The sequence below is a fragment of the Cyprinus carpio genome, chromosome B13 (genome assembly GCF_018340385.1).
Source record: "Cyprinus carpio isolate SPL01 chromosome B13, ASM1834038v1, whole genome shotgun sequence".
Taxonomy (NCBI): Eukaryota; Metazoa; Chordata; class Actinopteri; order Cypriniformes; family Cyprinidae; genus Cyprinus; species Cyprinus carpio.
This window is the reverse complement of record NC_056609.1, coordinates 15,638,154-15,660,788: the sequence shown is the minus strand read 5'-3', so window position 1 is coordinate 15,660,788 and position 22,635 is coordinate 15,638,154. Positions and strand designations below refer to the sequence as shown.

General features: G+C 37.8%; 1 protein-coding gene across 1 annotated transcript in view; it reads right to left on the bottom strand.

The window, feature by feature from the left end:
* The window catches only part of LOC109096665 (bone morphogenetic protein receptor type-1A-like), a 24,794-nt gene extending 2,159 nt beyond the window's left edge, over positions 1–22,635 (bottom strand). The window contains exons 1-12 of the mRNA XM_042736834.1: positions 22,370–22,635; positions 17,100–17,236; positions 13,253–13,526; positions 4,060–4,225; positions 3,845–3,947; positions 3,655–3,751; positions 3,158–3,248; positions 2,649–2,787; positions 2,370–2,562; positions 1,979–2,276; positions 1,723–1,898; positions 111–241 (exon numbers count right to left, since the gene is read on the bottom strand). Coding sequence (XP_042592768.1) covers positions 111–241; positions 1,723–1,898; positions 1,979–2,276; positions 2,370–2,562; positions 2,649–2,787; positions 3,158–3,248; positions 3,655–3,751; positions 3,845–3,947; positions 4,060–4,225; positions 13,253–13,322 — 1,464 coding nt within the window. The 5' untranslated portion in view covers positions 13,323–13,526; positions 17,100–17,236; positions 22,370–22,635. The remainder of the gene's footprint in view (positions 1–110; positions 242–1,722; positions 1,899–1,978; positions 2,277–2,369; positions 2,563–2,648; positions 2,788–3,157; positions 3,249–3,654; positions 3,752–3,844; positions 3,948–4,059; positions 4,226–13,252; positions 13,527–17,099; positions 17,237–22,369) is intronic.

Below are 22,635 nucleotides of genomic sequence, written 5' to 3'. Positions count from 1 at the left end.
CTACATTTATGTTCTGCACATATTTATTTAACTCTACAAATAGTAACTAAATCTGTAAACATTCTGCAAATATAATCTGTCAATATGCTGCCATCTGCAGGATGACTCACCTCATCACTGTTCCATCTGTTGGACACAGTGGGCCGCAGTCCTTTGACGCACACAACCTCAAGCATATCCGCATAAGACGGATCTGATGGCACCATCTCATAATATGGCAGCTGATAGTCCTCAACGATACCTGGGGAAAAAAATCATTGGATGAATTAATTAATTACGAATGGTTTAAATTCTGTAAGCATCCACAACAGGAAGTTTTCATTTTAGATCAAAATCCTTCAAGTTGCAATGAAACCGAATTAGTGACAGATCTGAGTGAGAATTATCATCAAAAAGAAAAAAACTTGGTTCTATCCATCAGCTGTTGATTGGATGGAGGCAGATCTGAATGCAAGCTTGCAGCTGATTAAAAGAAAGGGGCGGGGCTTATGCAGACAAAATGATTGGAGAAGTTAGACCTTTTTGCCTCAATCTCTTAATTTGCTGTTTATTAATAGTTAGTGATGAAAGATCGAATCCAAGTCAGACGGTCAAGGTGCAATGATATGTAAATTTATTAAAAATAATATAGAGAACAGAAACCCCAAATCATAACTTGGAAATAAAAACTCTTGATAATAATAAAAACCTTCAAATATAGAAAATGCAAATCAAATGTTAGTACATTTTTAATAACAATCCATTTATGATGGATTCAACCCATCTAGTATTAATCAAAACATTAATAAAATTGTAATTAAAACATAAACAATTATTCTGTTTGAATCAAAATTACCAAAGTATTAAGTATTAAAGTATCAAAGTATCTGTCTGAGTCTAAGAGTTTTCGAGTGAAGCCAAAGAAGAGAAGGTGAGAGCTGAAAAGATAGAGAGACCAGAGAGTCTCAGAAAGTCAATAGTCCTATCCTATTTTGCAGAGTGCATAGCTCTTTCTTATATACTATTGTTCCAGACATAAGTCGTCATCTGGAATATAATTAATAACACATCATGACCTCGATTTTGGACCTCTTCCTCTTTTTAGATTCAAAATATCACACTGATAGTTCCAAGAAATATTGGCACAAAAAACAATACATGCAGTTCAACTGCTTATGCAAAACAGACTCAACTGACTACGTAGTTAGAAATACTTTGAAATTATATATGAAATATACCACAAAGTTTACCAAAAGACATCTTTGAATATATACATGAAACTTATTAATATATATGAAACATATCGTTACCATGGAATATTATTATTATTTTTAAACATTTAAATGAAACTTATCATTATGAATAGAACACATTTTGAATACGTGGCTACAGAGTAAGATACATCTTGAATACGTGGACTTCTCAGAATCTCTCTCACTACGTGGATTTAATTTGAATACGTGGACTTCTCAGAATCCCTTTCACCGGTGGATTTCTTAGAATCTCCACACACCAGTTAGTAAGGTAGTTAAATTTAGGTATTTGGTAGGATTAGGGATGTAGAATATGGTCATGGCAAATATATGTGCTTTATAAGTACTAATAAACAGCCACTATGTTAATAATAGGCATACTAATAAGCAACTAGTTAGTAGTGAGAATCGGTCCCTATACTAAAGTGTTATCAAAAATCTTTTAACAGATGTATAAAGCAAAACAAAAGAAAGATTCGCCAGTGAATACCTCCAGTGACACAGCGTCTGGCCATTTCCCATATAACCAGCCCATAACTGTAGATGTCCGCCATGATGTAGGCCTGGAAGTGGTTCTTATTTAGAGTCTCATCCAGGACCTCTGGAGCCATATAGCGTCGGGTCCCCATACGTGTGCTCAGTGGGATGTCCACTTCATTTGTGTCACTGAGACAAACAAAAAAAATGTTACTTCTGCAAAATGCCTTAACAAACCACTTCAAAATGAATGAAGAGTGATGAAGCACCTGTTAAATTTGACAGCAAGCCCGAGGTCAGCGATGCAACAGGTGCCGTTTTTCTTTATGAGGATGTTCTTGCTCTTCAGGTCTCTGTGAGCGATGGCTGGTTTTCCCTGCGTGCCGTAGATCTCCGTGTGCAGGTGGCACAAGCCACAGGCTGCAGAGTAGGCCAGTTTAAGCAGGGCCTGCGTGTCCAGGGTGGTGAACTTCAAATAGTCATACAGAGAGCCGTTCTCATGGTAGTCTGTGATCAGGTACAGCTGCGTAGATGCTCCAGTGCCATTAATGTCAGCAGCAATGAAGCCTTCAGACAGATCGAAGAGTTGTGTTAAACAACTGATTTACAATTTCAAACACTACACATGAACGAGATCATCTCGAATGACATGAAGTGTACCTAGTATGTTCTCGTGTCTCATGAGTACGGTTTGGTAGATCTCTGTCTCCCTGAACCAGCTGGCCTCCTCTCGAGTGAAGAACACTTTCACTGCTACCTTCTCCCCCCTCCACCGGCCGAGCCACACCTCTCCATATCTGCCTTTTCCAATGAGACGCACTGTCTGGATCTGCTTCGCAATGGTGCGCTGCACCTGTAAAAATGAGCAGGAACACGGTGAATAAAAAATGAGCGCATACAGTTCTACAAAGACCCTACAGTCTGCATCTGATGTCTCACCAGCAGGGGGAGCCCGGAGCCACTGCCTGAGGTTTGAGACTGGTTGATGAGATCTTTCAGAGATTCTCCTGTTGGGATAAAGGCCTCGTCCTGCTCTAGGTCTCTGTGGTAGCGTTGCCTCTCTGTCTGCCACTTATACCTGAGAACACAGTCAAAAACAAAATCTTTTTTACAGCTGTACTTGAAATCTGAGAGCTCTTTTTTTTCTTCTTAAAAACGTGACATGTTTTGACATAGCTCAGTAAACAGACACTAAAAGATTGATTCGTTATAAAGGCAAACTTTTCCATAGTTAGTAGTCTTGCCCCTACTTGCAGTAACAGAAGTGTTTCTCTTTTGACAACAACAGGCCATGATGTGGGTGGCATGTGTTTTCAAAGGTAATATGCAAAAACAGCAAGCATTACAGCTACAGTTCACTGATGTGGAAAAAACAGGCACGTCACAAGCAGCTATTATATGTAAGAGCTTCAGTGTGTTTTGTTGCTTCAGTGTGGTGATGATCTCACCTGTAATAACAGATGACAGTGACACAGATGAGGGTGCAGAAGCACACAGTCACTGAAATAAAGAAGGCCAGCCAGTGAGGGTCTGGTGGTTCTGTAAAGACATGAAGAGAAAACACACGTCCTTCATTAAGGCATTAGGTTAACCTGGACTCAATCAGCAGGCCTAGTCGGATTATTATTTATTTTTTTAGAATTCTATGATGAACAGAAAGTTCAAAACAATCAGTATTTTTTTTTTAAACATTAATTTGTGAAACAATGCAAATGTCAATTACTGACAATTTTGATCCATTTAATGCATTTGTGCTGAATAAAAGTATTAATATCCTAAAAGAAAATCTACATTTTGAATGGAAAACATTAATGCATATATTCTTTAATGGTTTTGATGAAAAATGATGGTATATCATGCTAAACATTACTAATTGATTTGTCCCAGACAAGCCATTCTGACAATTTTCACTGCAATCTATTTAGCAATTAGTACTGAAGCATACCAGTGTCTCGAGGTGGTAACTCTGGCTTTAGGTCTCGATTACAAAAGTCAAACTGGCAGCATTCGATGGTTCGACGTGTCTGTGCAAACTGTGAATCCTGTGAATAATCAAATGAGTCAAACTTAGAAAAGTCTAATATTTAATTACACAAGATGTCAAAGCATAAAACACAAGAAACAACGTTTCTTACCTTGCACTGAAAGTGAGAGCCCTCATATTTCATACAGCCTGAGCTTAAGATCACATCTCCATTTTCATCTTCCTCAATGATGGCGAAGCACTGCCCATTTGTCCTGTTATGTTTTAAAGAAAAGCAATCTGCTTAATTTTTTTTTGAATACCTATAAACAAAGCACAAATCTGTGCAATAATCACTTAGAATGTGCCTTGGCCTATGACACTTACTCGCAGGTGTTGTTCTTGGCATCATCAGGGCAGTGTCCTGAGCAGTAGCAGCTGAGGAAGCGGGCAGCATCCTCTGGTGCCACAGTAGAGTCACCCCTGGGCCTTCTGGAGTCTGAGCCAGGCTTCACTCCAGTGCCCTGTAGCACATGGTCAGGATTCTGACCCGCTGTAAATGACAAGACACTAACAATTAATGCCAGGCCAGGTGAGCAGAGAAACAGCATGGCCAGTAGTTGTTAATAAACCAGTGTCTGTGGTTCCAGAAACTCACACACTACTGTTCAAAAGTTTGGGGTCTGGAACATTTTTTAAAAAGAAATTAATACTTTTATTCAGCAAGGATGCATTAAATTGATCAAAAGTTACAGTAAAGACACTTTCATGATTTATATTTGTTAAAAGTCAGTTCCTTTGATATTCATCAAATAATCCTGAAAATTCTAAAGCTTACCACAAATATATTACACAGTGCTAACAATTTTTCAACTTTTTTCCCTATGATAATAACAAGAAATGTTCTTGAGAGGCAAATCAGCATATTAGAATGATTAAAATTCAGCTTTGCCATCGGGAATAAGTTACATTTTAAAATCTATTCAAACAGAAAACGATTATTTTAAATTGTAATAGTATTTCACAATTTTCCTTTATAACAGAATTTCTGATCAAATGAATGCAGCCTCGTTGAGCACAAGAGAATTCTTTCTACAACGTAAAAAACAAAAACAAAAAAACGTACAGACCCCAAACTTTGAACAGTAGTGACTATGACAACTCTAGGTTTAAAGCTAGCAATGTGCATCTTATTTCTCTTCATAAAATCTCTCAAGTAGTGATGTGAAAAATAGTGATATCAAAAGTATTTAAGATCCAAAAAAATACACATTTGAAAAACTCTGATACCAGTCTTTCTGAAGTATCTGTAGCAAACACTCAATTTAGCTTCCTGTTCTGGCTGACAGTTGGCTAATGAAATTTAGGTATTGTGTCAATCCTCAACAAGGCCACCATCTCCTACTTTAATTTCATATCCTTCACTCCTCTGTAAACCTGCTCCTGTTCAAATGCAGCTCAACTACCATGTGCATCCATGTATGCCCCTTTCTGTTTCACACCTTCACAACCATTCATTTTCCTTTTTATTTGAATTTCTGTTCAATAAAGGCCTCTGAGACATGTCACTACAGATCTTACTGTCTTATCATCATGTCACAGTGCATGAGCATGTATTGCTGTAGCTTTCTGTTGAGCGTGACTCCAATCCAGTCTAGACCTGTCGGTAAAACAGCTAATCACTCACAAAGCAGCAGTTTGAGAGATTGGGCGGCAGGGCGACACAGCTCTCTCTTTATCAGCTGCATTCCATCCTCAGATCCCATTACTAGTCTGTCTTACACAGCCTCCCTGTGTGATGCTGATCTTACAATTAGACTGGACTTTCCTCTTGGACTAATTCTATTAGGACTCAGTGATTAACCCATTTAATCCCACTGTTTACAATAGTGACCAAAAAAAGGTTTTCATTTATAAAGCTCTAAAAACCTCACTGATTTTTCAGTGCACTTCCAGCAAATATGGAAAAAATAAAGGGTCTCGTTTAAATATGTGCATTTTCACATGATTAGTGCAAATTATCACATGACCAGAGCAGTTTATTTCCTGTTTGCAACTTGAGAAGACGATGACTGCATCAAAGCTACAAAACGAAAGGCTAGCAAATCATGTTAACCAAGATATGATAAAGATTTTTGGTACACATTATCTTTAAGGTGTCTAGTATTAATTTAAGAATTCACATATGTTCAGTTTTCTTGAGTGTGGTCATAGAATGAGTAAACATCTTGATGGTCACAATAGTGACTGGTGGGATAGCAGTAGGGGTGGGAGAAAAAAATAAATCAATGCATTGCGATTCTCTCTCCAACGATTCTGAGAATTTCAGAATCGATTCTGAGCTTAGTTTTTAACCAGATGCGCAATGACGCTGAGTTTGCTTTAGAAACACCCGTACCCTGCTTCCTTCCAATTCCTCAGACACATACACCACTCAAACCTTCAGTAAAATAATCTTTCATAAAGTTTGGAAAGGTTGAAGCGAATTACAAGAACATTCGCGGGCTTCATTGCACAGGATGCGCTGTGAGAGACGCGCACTTTGTTTGATGTTACACTTGAAGTATGCGGTCTCGCCCATCAGTATTTTCCTTACAAATGCTCTACGAAGTCATAATTTATGTGGTTTCGAATGCAGTGGACTTATATATTTAAAATATGAACCTAACTAACATAAGGCTGCTTTCAATTTCAAATGCTGATGTGCACTTTGTTTGTGAAGACTGCTTGCGCATGCGGCTGTGCGCAACAACGTAAGTGGTTTAATGCACTTGCATCTCAAAATGTTTTTATGACGCAAAATTCATGTAAACACAGCCAGTTATTAGGGTTGCCACCCATGCCTTAAAATACGGAATCGTCCCGTATTTAAAGGTAAAATGATGCGTCCCGTATCAGAACAATACTAGACTCGATTTGTCCCATATTTTACAAAGGCCAACACATATTTGAATAAACAAATAAACATTTTGCACTGTTTATAATACTAATAGCAATTATAATGAAATTAATTTCATAAGAACTATTAGAGAAGCTCATTTGCGTGTGATTTTGGCGTCTTTGTTTCCTTAGCAACGGACATAGCGACAGGAGTGCAGCATGCGGTAAACAAACCTGTGCGCTTTAAAACATCTAGGAGCTCACATCTGCCCTCTGAACACAAGACTCTCCAGATGTAGCGCTGAAAGGGAAAGTTATCAATGTGTCTGTGCAGTAACTAATGATGAACCCGCAATATGCAGAGAAGCATTTCAGTTGTTCATGGTGGACTGTCTGACTTAAAGGGACAGTTCACCCAAAAATTTTGTCATCGTTTACACACCCACAAGTTGTTGTAAACCTGTAATAATTTCTTCTGTTGAACATAAAAGAAGATACTTTAAATAATGTGGGTAACCAAACAGTTTCTGGTCCCCAATGACTCTGATGTTTTTTTTTTTTTTTACCTTACTATGGAAGTTACCACCATCAGCCGTTTAGTTGAGACACGTTCTCTAAGTATCTTCTTCTGTGATCAACAGAAGAAAGAACTTTATACAGGTTTAGAACAAGCTGGGTAAATCATGACTAATTTATTTTTGTGTGAACCCTACCATTAAAGTGACAGACACATCCGTGCTTCTAAAGGTATAGGCCTATTGTTTTATTAACATTTGGATAGTCTGTTAATATTATATTCCATACATTATCAGAGCTTGGTAGACATAATTATTATATTTTTAGACATGATTTAGATGGATAAATTAATATATTATAATTAATGTTAGTTATGTTTTGAAGTTATATTAGTTTAAACTAATATACTAATTATAACTGATAATTATTTTTTTCAATTTGTAATTATTTTTAAAAATACTTAATTACTTATGTACATATATGTATATGTAAGGATTTTAAGATTCTCAAGTCGGTAAAATAATTAATTAATAAGGGGGGAAAAGTAGATCAAGAATCATTCTGGAATCGGATCATGACTCCCAGAATCAGAATTGGATCGGATTGTGAGGTGACTAAAGATTCCCACCCCTAGATAACTTAGGTATACAATATAAATCCAATTGCAGTTGTTAGTTCATTTGCTGGAGTTCATTGCTCTCTCATTTCTCTTCTCTTTTTTTTTTTTACTGTGTGGATTGCATTGCACTGTGAATTATTTTGCTTCAAGCACATCATTCTGCACCCTAAATGTGCATAAGCGCTATGACTCCATGTTGCTTCAAGTGCACCATTCTGAACCCTGGATGTGCATAAAGCCCCGTTCACACTAGCAGCGACTTTTGTCGCTGTATGTTGCCAGGGGCTGGGGATGAGTTTGCTAGCGGGCGTTCTCAATACAGAACACGTAGACATGTTAATACTGAACTTTGTTTTCAGGGATTTGGACTATGAGATGGACACTTGCTTCTTGCACTCTATGTTGCACTTTCCTTTTGCTTTAAAAAAGGATTTCATAGAAATTTGGATTTCATTTGGAGTTTCACTACTGAAGTCCTCTGTTCATTTTTCTCATCATGCTGGAGATGTCTGTTTAAATCTGTTGTTTACACATTTCTAAGAGTACTTTTAATACTTAAAATTTTTTAATTATAACTTTTAATAATAAAATTTTAATACTTGATACTAATGGACTCTAAACATTGCATTTATTTAATGTTAAAATCCAACTGATGGGGTTATTTGAAACATTTTTTCCCTTTGTAGTTGCACTCACAGCTGTAATGAACAGAACCCCAGAACATGTGGATATTTTCACATTAAGAACATGCTGCCTTTCTCAGACTTTTGTAATTATTTTCTTTTTATTTCATTTTTATTAGGTTTGTTTACATTTTTACTCTTTTAGTTTTACATTTCGTCGATGGCTTGTTTACATTTATACTTTTTATTGTACACTACTGAATGGCAAAGTTGCAAATTTAATCTTTTAGATTAATCGATTAATCGATAGACAATTAATCGTGATAATATCGATATAATCGCCATAGCTCTAAAACAGACAATTAATCGCAATAACCGTGACTATTTTTAGACAATTAATAGTCAGCCAAATTTCATAATAGTGACAGCCCTAGCAATGACAAAATATTGCACTAAATTAAAGATTCAAATGTAAGAAATAAGTTGCAATATTGATGTTGTAATACTGGTAGCACTAATATAAAAAATTTTTATTTCACAAAAAGTAACAATTTTGAAAAATGTTGATTTATTTTTACATTTTTTTGTCTTTTATCTCAGTATTCCTATCAATGTTGTATAAGGTTTTTTAATGCATAACAGTAATCGCAGAATGTGATCAAGCAGTTTACATAGCTGGGCTAAGATATATAACACACAATATTCCACAGGTCACAATTGTGACCGACCATAAAGCAATTTTTTTGCATATTTTTGCATTAAAAAAAAAAAAATAATAATAATAATAATATAAAAATACTGATTATTTCAAAGGGTTAATAATGACACATCATTTGAATATGTTCATGTCTGGGAAAAAATTGGGATTAAACAGGTTAAATAGAGAGCTGGGCATGATAAAAAAAAAAAGCCTCTGTTGCTCTTCGATTCACTGTATAATTCAATGGATCGCCTACAATGTACATACACTGAAAATGTGATTGATGAGTACATACAATTCTATATAAACACAGTATGAGCCTAACAAAATAGGCAGCCTGAAAGAAATGCTATTAGAAATATGATATCATGAACACACATTTTTCCTAACATGTGTAAGCATATCACAGCAGTTTGCTTTGAACTGTTGAATGTCCCATGGCAAAACAAATCTTTAATATTTAATTAAATGTAATAAGTAAAAATGGATTTTACCATGCTGTGGATGCTTAAAGAGATTCACCCAAAATTAAAATTTTGTTATAATTTTCTGGCCCTCATGTTGTCCCAAACCAGTACAACTTATTTTCTCCTTTACAATATTTTAGAAAAATATGTTATTCATTCAAACAATTAAAGTCAGTGCGGTCCAATGTCGTTTTTGGTTCGGAACGACATGAGGGTGATTAAAAGATTTCATTTTTGGGTGAAATATCCCTTTAACACTCCACAAACCATATTATGTAATGAGGTTCATGAGACATAAATTGTAATAGTCATTACTGTTGTTTATATAATAACTCTAGTTAAAGTTGCAGATTCGAAACAATTTAATAATTTTTGCATAAAAACAACATTAAATCTGGAAAGTGTGGAAGAGGAAATTGTGGTGGTCTCCAACAGCATTATGAGAGTCAAAAACAAAATGCAAGACAGCTAGAAACATTAACAAAACCGTCGATCACAACACAAACAAGACTGCCGGAGAAACACCCTGAGAAAACAGAGCTGATGGGGGCAGTGCAGTTAAATGTCCAGATAACGCCTGTGAAGCTGCGAGACGCTACCTTTGATACGCTCAGTCTATCAGAACGATTCTAGACCGCAAACTAAATGACGCACTCAGCCTCTCAAGTGCTCTCATTCAGGGTGCAGACAGACTCCATATCTTTCTTTCTTAAGTGGATCAAACACACTGTCTACTGTTACTTTACTAAACTATAAAAATCAACTCTTCAAGAGAACTATACTGTCTAGACTTAATCTCATTCAACTGCTCGCAAGGGATTTCAATGAGGTCATTTCAGTAATTGAGCTACTCATAAAGCAAATGTAAGAGGTTGGGTGGCCTGGAGTCCATGCATGCTAAGGGAGACAGCCCCCCTTTATGACGGTAGCTCCTAATACGAAGGGCTAGGATGGAAATTTCGCATTAGGAGAAAGCTGGACAAGGATCAAATGGGCAAAGCCACAAAGAGGAACCCAGGGATCCCTCTCCATCACTCTTTACTTCTCTTCTCCATTCTCTCTACTCAGGGTCACTGCTTGAGGAATGACTTTGGGATTGAAGGATCTTGAATCTGGTTTTCACTGTAACTGCACAAATATCTATGGGCGTGGCAGAAAAGTGCAACTTACAACAATGTTAGGATTCCAAACTCTTCAAAATAGATGTAAAGCAGTCCTTCTGACTGGGCAAAGAATCTCTGCCCACTGCTGGCCTGTGACCGGTTATGGGCGATGATTGATGTGTCAGAGGGGCCCATTAGAACCTCCACATTCACATGTGTGCCTAATTTTGCCGCCAGTTACAGTGGAGTCTGAGGTCTGGCAGATCATCCCACCATAATGAGACTCTCCAGCAGATACACACCATTACCCTCTCTCTCTCACTTGAGAAAAAGAGCAAAGAGAAAGAGAGCAAAAGAAGAAAATCAAAAATAGATTTCAGTCTACAGCAAAGCTGAATTACACTGTTTCCCTTCAGAGCAATGCATTGTTTCATTGACTATTTCCCACTTCACATTAATCCTCACAAGTGCCACTTGAAATTGTACTCAGAAGAGAACTGTGAATTAAATATAGCTTAATTAAGTTAGTATACTGAAATAAATTGTCTGTGTCATTTCTAGGGCAATTTTACATGCATTTCATTTGTTCACCTCACAAAATTAAACACCTGCCTGCATTTAAAACACATTTTCTTCTCCCCTAGGAGTAACGCTAACCTCATTCACTATTCAATCAAGGTACAAGTGCACAATTGCTTGGGAAAAAAGCACTTTGCACTATTGGAGGCAATTGAGGGCTTTCAGTCGCCAATGTCACCTCTCTGTTTCTTGAAGATTATGTTTCAGAGGTGCAGACACCTGCCTGAAATTACATCTCAGGGGTGAATCTGATGAGCAAGGTAAAAAATATGTACTATAGAGGTATTTAACTAGCCATTACACAACTGTAACACTGAGAGAAACAACAGCGCATTGAGAAGTCAAATGTCCTCGCCTTCATGCTGTGTCTCTGGTTTCAACCATCTCCTACTTTTCTGCTGCATCTGTACAAAAATACACTGACAAGGACATTAGACTGTTGTTTGATATAATATGAACTCTAAAGGAAAACTGAGCTGTTTGAAAATCTGACTACTTGGCATGTTAAAAGACCACTTTTCTTTCTCTCAAATAACTGATCAGAACTGAATAAAAGACTGGGCTCCGCAGTTCATCTGCAGTGGTATGCGTTGAATCTAAGTGTGGACTAAATATGATTAATTCAAAACTTCTCAAACATACACATTAAAACAAATAAATAAATGCTTTATTTGTTCATTCGAAAATGTAGGTGAATTTTTAATAATAATAATAATAAACCTCTCAAGTTCTATAGTCAGTGTGGAACAGAAACCAAGCAAGCCTCTTGTAATATCTAAAATCTACTAAATAGGGGCTTAAATCTAAAGATCAACAGCACAAAAAGGCCCAAGTATTTCCGGAGAAAACGGTGTGTTTGGAATTGTTCTTGCTAACCAGCAATTGTGAAGTGCCATACAGGAAATGGTTAATGTGCTAAAAAAGGAAGAGAGAGCGGCAACAATCACTTCAACAGCTTCCTTTAGTGGGGGGCCTCTGAGAGGCTTGTGGTTCAGGGTCTTTTGAACTCCCTGGCATGAGTAAACACACCTCAGAGATATCAGAGGGTGTTCTAACCCAGAGCACAAAGTATTGTTTTACGCAGTTTAGAGTTAAAATATGTTAACAAACAACGTGACCTAAAATATAAAGCAGTAGGCTTTTCAACACAAACTTATTTTTTTTCTGTGCACTAAAACTGTTTTCCGAGTAATCGGCTGTTGCTGTTTGCCTTCACAGCTCACTGATTGTCCACAGGCAACCATCAGTTAGTCTCAGGGAGGGCGTTTTTATTAAACAAAGGTATCAGTCTTTTTGACATCAGTAAACATCACATTATTAAGCATATGGAAACGATCAGACGGGCACATATGATTCCTGCCCTGCTGTTCTACAATCACATCAAATGTGAACTGCAAGAGATACAAGAGAATGCGAAACTCAAAACAACCAGTGTCTCAGCTTTAAACTTGCCCCTTCAAGAAAGTGATGAGGGAATTTCCCCTAAACAAACTTTAAAAAAATCACAAAAACAGCCATCTGTACCTCACTGTGTTCAAGTGAAAATATAACAATTTACAACATTACATCGAATTATTTTCTTATCAAATGAAAAGCTTCAATACAGAGCTTCACAGCATGAAACAAAGCAACACATTCTTATTTATCTGTGGAATTAAATTACCAAAGTCAAGACACAAAAATTAAGTCACATACATCCTGATAAATATTACTACAAAAATTTTACTACAAAAAAGCAAAATACATAAAAACAACATATATAAAAAATAAATTATAAGGGTCTGTGTGCATATGATGAGTATTTGATAAACTCGTAATTCAGAATTAAATACTGAAATGCTTGAGGTGAGCTCTCACAGTAGCTCTGGAGATCACATTTATGTGGAGTGTTCATACAAATCAACAAATCTCAGAGCAGAGTTTGCATAGAGCAGTTGCAAAAAGGCTTGATAAACACCTATCACCTTGTTCGAATGCCACTTACATGCTTGAGACTGTGCTTGGTTTATGTGAAGAGTACGGATATAAGCTAAAGCTACTGTAAATGAAAGATGAAGACAAGAACACATGTGAAGTAAAGAAAACACCCTTACCTCCAGCACAGAGCCTCAGAAGCAGGCAGACTTTGGCCAAAAACACAGTGACATACAAAAGCTGTGTCATCGTCAAACAGCGTCGTCGTAACCTTTGGGCTGAGGATGAGATCAGTGATGACGGCTGTTTATGCTCCTGATATCCCAGTGAACAATAAAGTACAGGTGGAGCTGAAGAGACTATGGCTGAAGAGATATAGAGAATGAGAGGAAGAGCTGGGGGATGATGATGGCACTAGACACTCAGAGATCCCTCCTCACGGGGTCCACGGCACTAAAATAATAAAAGAAAGAATATTTGATGTGCAGATCATACACGTCTCAATACATCTTTCTAGATGAGTTTAAACACAATGTCTACAAACACAAAAAATGTCTAAAATCATCTACAGCTTAATAATTACTCAATATTACAAGAAAAAAAAAAAAACTTGATTAAGCAGTGCTGTAATTTTTCTTGGTAGCACTGAACATCATTGCCCCCTTATTTTTTCTGGGCTTGACCCCTCAACCCGTCAGGCTGGCGCTACTCTTGAATGCTGAAACATGCCCAAATAATTTGATGAAGGATGTTCCGCAATTACCCCGTTGGCCCCTTCCAGCGTTAATAACGTGATGTGTCTGTTCCCTTGTAGGCCTGTGCGTCTCACTGCAATTAGTGGCCCTGAGCAAAGTCTGTCCTGAGGGGGGGACAAATTAGTGGTGGAGTGGGCCGGTGTCTGTCACTTCTGATTTGCCCAAGGGGGACAAAGAGCCCCGACCTGTGCCCCACTTTCACACATCCCTGACCGGATAACAAGGGAACAAAGCTAGCCTCCGCAAAGCAAGGGGACAAGATAGCTGTGAAGGCACCTTCACACAGAGACAAGAGTCTGATGTTAGCCTCGAGCCCTGCTGCAAAGATGATGCCTCAAAACTTACCAGATGGCATCACTTTCAAACACATTAGAAAAAAGAACGGTATAAAGAGCTATGTTAAATGTATAAGTGTACACTGATATGGTGAAGAAACTAAACTAAATTAGACAAGCACACAAACTCCTATCAAAGGGAATGCAGAATAGAACAGTTTGTCTTTTGCTTTAGGAATGAAATATGGGGCAAAACCCACAACATTCACGGTTGAAAGAGTGGGAAGAGAGGCAACACAGTACAGGAGGATGTTTAGAGGTATCAGTCACCAGTTTTGAAAGACCCAGTCTTCAGAGTCACATGATCCTTTAGAAATGGCTGTAATATGCTGATTTTATGCTCCATGTTAATCCATGTTGAAAACAGTTGAAAATCAACTTTTATTCAGATGTTTTATACATGAATGACTGAACAAGTTGGGTCATGTCCTGACTTGATGAAGACAAAACTCGGATCTACACACACACACACAAAAGTGTGGAGAGAAGGACACCCCTGAAAACAGCTTACTATACTTCTAATATTAGACAGATTAAATCTACTGCTAAACCTTAGAGACTTTCAAATAAAACAAATCCAGCGGTCATGTGTCTTGAATGGACATCTATCACTATTATTGCTTCAAAAGTATCACAGATCTTACAAAGCAATATATAAAGCACACTATGTTTCAGTGTTTCATCAGACACTGCTGGAGCTTTGCCCTCTGAAAGACTTTGATGGCGCCATAAATTTATGTCAGGAGGCTGAATGAATAGGGGTATTGTTGTATGGGGATGTGTAACTATGGTGCACCTTTAGAGTCAACCTGAAGGCCTGGCTATGCTTCATTTTCTGCTCCATTTTGTGTACTGGATGGGCGCAGATTGACAAGTTTGGCACTCTTCTGTCCCAATAGTTCACCTTGCGTGTGCACTGTTGTACACACACCATCCACACTGACACAAAAATTACATCACACAGTGCACAGGACACAGTCAGCCCAAGTATACTTTAGGCTTTATGCTTGACCATGAATATCTCTCAATCCCTGAGGAAGGAATCATATCTGATCTTCCTAATGTGCAGAACATAATTCAAGGGTTCCCTCAGGTCAACAATCCAACATAAATGACAGTTTGCAACAACATACAGAAGGTTTGGGCGTGGGTTACAACTAGAAGAAAAAGCCAATGTTTGATAATATTATATAATAGACATATGTGTGAAACAAATCTCACCTTGCCTCTCTTATCCCTTCTAACTACAGCCTAGTGGTCTGGTGTTTGTCTCCCCCTCGCCCCCGCTCTCTTGGCCTGCTTTGGCCTGGGTCTCTGGTCCCTCCTGGGGCCCCTCCTTACAGCATGGCTCCCAGTACTGGAGGCTGCCTTCCCTCAGTGTCGGCGCTATGCCCGACATGCCTTTCAAGGCCTGCTAGACTGCAGGGCAGACTTTCTGGCTCCGCTGCCATTGTTTGCTTGGCTGCTTTGCGCCTCATCCCAGGAAAGGATTAACATAAGAATACTTAGGCACATTGAGATGTCCCCCACGACCAACTCTCTCTCTTCTATCATCCTCTCTTCTTCTCATCCTCACTGAAGTCCCAACTCTCTTCCTGACACAACACCAATCACTGTCAAGAAGCTCCATCGCAGAGAGTCAGTCAAGCAGAGACTTTAAAGGTAGCACAAGACTGGTGACACAGCAGTGGATCGCAGGAGAAGAACAAAAGTTAATCTGTGGAGCACTTGGGTGCAATATGAGCTCCTTCGACCAGATTCCTCTTGGAGGGGTAATGGGTTAAGACACCATTTCTAGAACAAAGCCTCCAAAATTTGAGCACATTTTGGCTGAGGAGTTAAGAAACTCAGCTTGACAGACTAAAATCGGAACAGCTCATCTGTGAAACACGAAACAAATCTCACTTAAGAAGCCGATTTGATCGTTGTGCTTTATAACTGGACTAATTAGCCCAAGATGATTTCAAAGTGCTGACTGCTTGATTTGTCATTAAAAAAAAAAAAAAATTCCAAAAAAAAGACTAACCATTCCTTTTTCCTATTTAAAAAATGGCCAAACCTCTTAGGGTGCAAAAATTTGTATAAATATAAAAAATTATATCAGAATTACTGTTGGTATTTATCAATACAGTACTATTCTATTGATCATTCCTTTTTCCTGCTTATCATAATTCAGTTGGAAATGGAATTTGCGATTGTGTTTTCCTTCCTGTTGTAACGTAAATGGGATTGTCTCGCACCAGAGGTAGAAATTGTAATGTTAAGGACAAACATTTTTTTTTAAATTGCATGAATTATTCATTTATAAATATCTTGATTTCATGGTGACTTAATAAATTGTTCAGTTCCCCTCAGTTCAGTTCCTCACACATTCCCCCAAAGGGTCTGAGCATTTGGTTGTGCTGGGGTTTGATGAGAGATGGGTCCAGTGCAGAGATCTTCCGAACTCACTATCTAGTCTTTAAATTTGAACCATCTCCAGACTTACGATGACCCTGCTCTGAGATACCCTTTACTTCAAGGAACTTTGGTAGACACATTTTTCAACATATTTTCTTAGAAAAATATCATTTGCATTATCATTAACCACATCAAATAATTTTTCCTCTGTGAAAATTCCTCTCTGAATATTTCACAGCTTAGCATCTGCTAACCATAAGTCTGCACCTCAGGTGAGAGAGAAACTGGGTAGGGCTGTTGCCCTGGAAACCAGCCACACATGGATGAACTTTGACATGTAAATGTTTTTTTTGTTTTGTTTTTTCTAAAATGAATTCCCAGATCTTAACATATGGAAACCATTTGTTGCAGTCCGGCCATCTCTGACGTAGGGAGAATTTTTATCTACTGTGGTAACCACATGAAAACACACTTCTCGGTTGCTTGCGCTGCAGGGGATGTCAGAAGATGTGGCATTCTTTTAGCAGTTTCCTTACCGTACAGAAAGATCCATTTCTGTGAAGCATGTTGGCATAGAGTTTGGTAAGCATGGAGGCTGGCTTCAGGTGTCATTCGGATCCAGGTGGCTGAATGTCCAAAGGGCATTTGGATTTTGGCATAGTACCACAAAACCCTGTAAAATATAGGAGAGAATCTTTTATGCAGTAAAGTATGTTACATTTTTATAATTTTGTTCTTGCTATCAAACTTTAATAAACTCAAGAAATACAATGGTATGGTAAAATAGTTGGGTTCACCAAGAATGACATTTAAATATGCCGTAAAAACTGCTGCTAAAGAGCAAATACACGGCTTTAAACTATTTTAATGCACGATGTGAAGGCAAGACTGACGCAAAGCTATGGAGCATTCTGCCCGCTTCAGATCAGACAGTCATGAAACAGTGCGGTAAGATCACATTTATTTGAATTAATTAATTTCAACATTTAGCTACTTGAATTAATTATTCGAACAGGAGAAAGTGAGAGCGAGTGTGTGTTTGAACCTGCGTCAGCGCCTCTCTACAAGCATGTGTTTAGTTACTTAAACAGTGATTTTACGCCCTCGTTGCTGATGAATATAATGTAACAATTCAGTATCAAAAGCTATTTTACTAATAAAAGTCGCGGGGCAGGGTTCACAGCAAGTTTGTGCCCTCCTGAATGTTTGTATGTGTGCGCAGCTCGATCTCCGATCTCACAAACCAAAATAATAGACATGATTTTCTCAGGCCACATGTAAAATCATATGAATTGTTATAAAAATTATTAAAATTAATATGTATGGATGACAGTTGATTACAATAATAGTTCAGCTTATTCCCCTCAATATTAAGAGTTTCCCCTGTGGGGTAAATAATGTTAATAGTGTTATATTAATAATACTTCATTAACATTGTTATTTATTACCCCTTTTACAGTATTATTTTTGAGTAAAAAATACAACAAGATGTTTCCAGTTCTCTGCGTCAGGTCCAAAAAAATTTAAAGAATGTACAAACTGAAAACACTAAATACTTTTGTGGTCTATTTTCATTAGTTATTTTCAAAAGGGAAATACTGACATACTGTACATGTTTACAGAGCAGAGGTCACCTTTTTCATTCCAATTGGAGAGATGGACTTTTGTTTGTCTTTATCATTATTATTTTGTTCTGTATTATTGTTTACGGTGTTATTTCTGTTGCAAAAGGCAGCAATAAGAGTTTTCATGTGACTTTATACATTACATTTTTTTGTGAAATGAATAAATGCATAATAATCATCATAATCGTAAAACCGTGATTATTTCTTAGACAATAATCATACCAACAAAATCTATAATCGTTGCATCCCAAAATAATAATAAAATAAATATTAATTGCTGGACATCCTTGAAATTGCCCATGTGATTAAAATCCTTTTTTGAATTAAGGTTATTATTAGAATAACAGCAACTTAAAACAGAATTGTCATAACATATGTAATCTCTTGCATACACAGAGAAAAGAACTTATCCACTTTTCCTTCATAAGACCTCTGAACCTTTAACACAACAAGTTTGTGGCTTTTTCTTTATTAGCAATTCGTTTAGTGACTGTGTTGAAGCTTTATGTGAACAAACTATTTTTTTGTTTGTTTTGCATAGCCTACGTTTATATTTTTTTTTATAACCAAATCACATACTGTATGAAGAAAACTGGGCAGGATGTGAACATGCTGGAAGAACAGAAAGGTGTTCCTCTGACGCTGTATACAAAACAGAGATCACCAAAATGCTCAACCCTACCTCAAAGGCATTAATGTTCAAATAAGTAAGCTGTTTGGTTACTTGGATGGGTTAACGGTACAGTTCACCCAAAAAAGAAAATTTGCCAAAAACTTACTCAAGCTATCCAAGAAATATACAAGTTTGTTTCTTTATCAGAACAAATTGCTTTACTTTGTTTACTGAAGAAAGAGTTGTTATGGATTAAGGGCTCGTATTTTGGCCAGAAGCTATCATTTAAAGTTAAAACTAACATAATGATGGATGGATGCATTACACATGCACATTATGTGATGGACAGGAGCCATGCAGATCCCTTGTGGATAATTTTGATGTTTTTATCAGCTGTTTGAGCTCTCATTCTGACGGCACCCATTCACTGCAGATGATCCATTGGTGAGCAAGTGATGTATTGCTACATTTCTCCAAATCTCATCTGATGAAAAAAAAAAAAAAACACTAATCTACATCTTGGATAGCCTGAGCATAGGTAAATTTTCATTTTTCACTAAACTATTCCTTTAACATCAGCCTTTTAAAACAGAACAAAGAGACAATATCAAAAGCTTATATTTAAAGCGTGCCACCAAGTGGAATTAGACTAGTTGCTGTACAAATAGAAAAGTGCTGGTATAAGCAAGGCCTGGTGTGTCAAAGGCATTCCGGGCATTACAACTCTCACAAGATGTTCATTACATGCCATTAAAAAAATAAAAATAAAAATACAGACACATGTTATTCAATTAACTGGGTCTCTACAACCAAATGAAATCCCCTAAATAATATGGTTTACAAGCATTGTGACTCATTACATGACCAGACCGAAATCTTTTTGGTCGTCTGTGCACTAACCCAACCCATCATTGAATTTACCCTATCCGGTGCCACTCTAAATAATTTACTCCGATAGCCAAGTGTATTTAAAGCAGATCAATACCATTAAAGGACAGCTGGGGCATACTGAATAAACAGAGACCACTCTCCAGCACTGCACCGGCCTCCCACCGCATAGCTTCATCCAATCTATCTTTATCTGATCTGCCATCACACTAAACAACAGTGGCACAGAATGAGTTAAAGAAATCAATGGCTCTCCCTCACTTTCCTACCATCCACTGGAAGCACAAGCACAGAGGACTCCTCAGCCTACAGTAAGTGTTAAAGAAAAGTCTGTTCAATAAAAGCTCAGTAGCGTGTATCAAATGGCCGAGTTCGTCTAGGATTTGTTTTCCACCTTTTAGATCGGAATGATATGACTAAATGGTGGGGGTGATACATCAGCACCTTTACGATGGGATGGGTGATACATTCGGGGCCAGGCCAGAGGTTGCCGTGTGTGTTTTTCTCTCTTGCTTAGCCATCCTGTCTCCAGAGCGAGTCAGGGAGGGTGGGGGGCTGACTTCAGACGGCGCAGCAGCTTGAGGAACGCAGGCAGGGATGTGAAACCTGATCTACACTGCCTCTTAACCCTCCCGCCCCCACACCCCCCTTCCCCTCCAGCCTCCCCGCACTGCCACCTCGCCAGACTCCCACTGCAATCCGATCCCTTGCACTGTGGCTGAGATTGAAACACACTCCTAGAGGGCTCCAGGGCAACCCAATCTGGGCCTGACTGATATTTAAAAAAACAGATAGAAGGGGAAAAACATCTGTGTTTATTGTTGTATGATGTTGCAGCCTTTTAAGCAATTAATTCATTGATTTTTGCACATTATATGAGGGCAGATCTGGGCCAAATAGAATATATACATGTCAATAATTGGTAAAACAGGCATTATTAAAGTGCAGGGGATGCAAGGGATTACTAGGGGTCCGTGGATATGTTTAGAGAAAAGCAGTGTATAATTAAAAATATATATATAATAAAACAATAAAAAAAAATCATAAAATACCTGAAAATAAAACATTGAAATAAAATAATAAACAGTTGATTATAATGATAATTAACTTAATAGAAACATATTATTTTCCTGCAGAGAACGAGAGATATATTTATAAAACTGGGTATTTATACAAAAACTATTTAAATGCCTTATAGGATTGAAAACCCTTACACTAAACCATCTATTCACTTTGAGAAAAAGCACATGACCATCACATCTGCATAACAATTGATCATTACTTAACATTCAAAGTAAGACTGAACAAATAATTGCTCTAGCAGTTACTGTAAATACACCGTCACATGCTACACAACACAAATAACAGGACATACAAGATGTCACTGTTTTGCATTTATTAACATAATAGATCACCCAGGTTCATCCTTTACCAATCCCCATGTCATTCCAAACCTGTACGATGAACGTAAAAGAATAATTATTTTTACTGTACAGGGGAAAAACAGTGAACATGAATGGGGACTTTGCTCCCTAATATTCCAGCTAACATCTCCAGAAACTTACAGAGCACTATAGAGTGAGTAAATGATGTCTTTTTGTTCTCATCAGCACAGCTCTTCCAGATACTGATATTTTTTTCAGAAGAGGTCCTGCATCAAGCCCTGGAATGCACAGATGTCTGGCATGTATATACTACGAGCCTTTAGCTTTAATTTTATAAACTAAATCCATTTTCCTCAGACTAAGCCTCTCTCTCCTCCAGGCCTCTCGAAGCAGACTGCTTCACAGGCAGTGTTACCATCTGTTTTTTGACCTCCTTGATAAGGTAAAGGAGCTGAGCAGACCCCCTTCCCCCAGAACTCCTAAATTAAAAGCAGCTTTTGTATGGAGCGGACTAGAGGCATGGCCAAAAGAGAGACTAAATTCTGGAAAGCAGTATAAAATGCACAGTAAAACCGGCATCATTTAAATGTAATAAATTTCCACAAACCTACGCATACAATAATATCACCCAGAAGCAGCTTTTTGTATTGGGAGGCGGATACGTGACCAAAACAGCCTGAAGTTAAAAACAACCCATGAAAAGAATATAATATGCAAAATATAAATAAGCACGATATTGTATCGTGAAAAGAAACAAGCATGAAATGTAAAACAGTTTCCATAAGAGAGATAAACAAACATTTCGAAGCAACACACAGCTGTCAGATTATTAGGGAAGTTGTTGCTAGCGTTACGCGACTGTCGCGTTAATAACTTTTCACTCGGATTTTTACTTCAGAACAGATAAATGTTATTTTAAACATAATAAAATGTAGATTACAAAGACACTGTATTGCTTGGAAGCAAGACGGTCCTTATTGGTAGTTATGGGAGTAAATTTAAACGTATTTTGACTTGCTAACGGCGATAGCACGCTAGCTATCATTAAACTCGCTTCACTCTTAGAGGAAATCTCCTGACAAAATCATGTAATAAACGCGTCAACGCTCATCGTTTTTTCTCTTTAAGCCTTGTACATTTGTTTACTGCGTAGTAAAAAAATATAAAACCCCAAGGCAGTCGGTTTTGCCTTTGTACAGCGTTTAAAACATTACGTGGAAAATGGAAAATTCAGCGCAACAAACTTTCGCGAGGCTGCGTTTAGCATAGCCAAGCTAACACTCCATTACACTTACCGAGAAGATTCTTCAGCAAATCTTACTTCCGTGTGCTCTGTCGATTTATTGCGCTCTCCTACAACTCAGAGGGTTCGTTTGAAGTTGTGATCGCGATGAACTCTGATTGAGGTCTGTTAAGGGTCTGGCACTGACCGTCACAGTAAAGCGTCCTGCACTCACTACACTACACTGACTGCGGAGCGGAGGACAGGTCACAGGCGCGAGCGCTGATGCGTCGACTCCCTAGCGCCCCCTGCCCACGAGCGCGAAACATTCACGTCCTC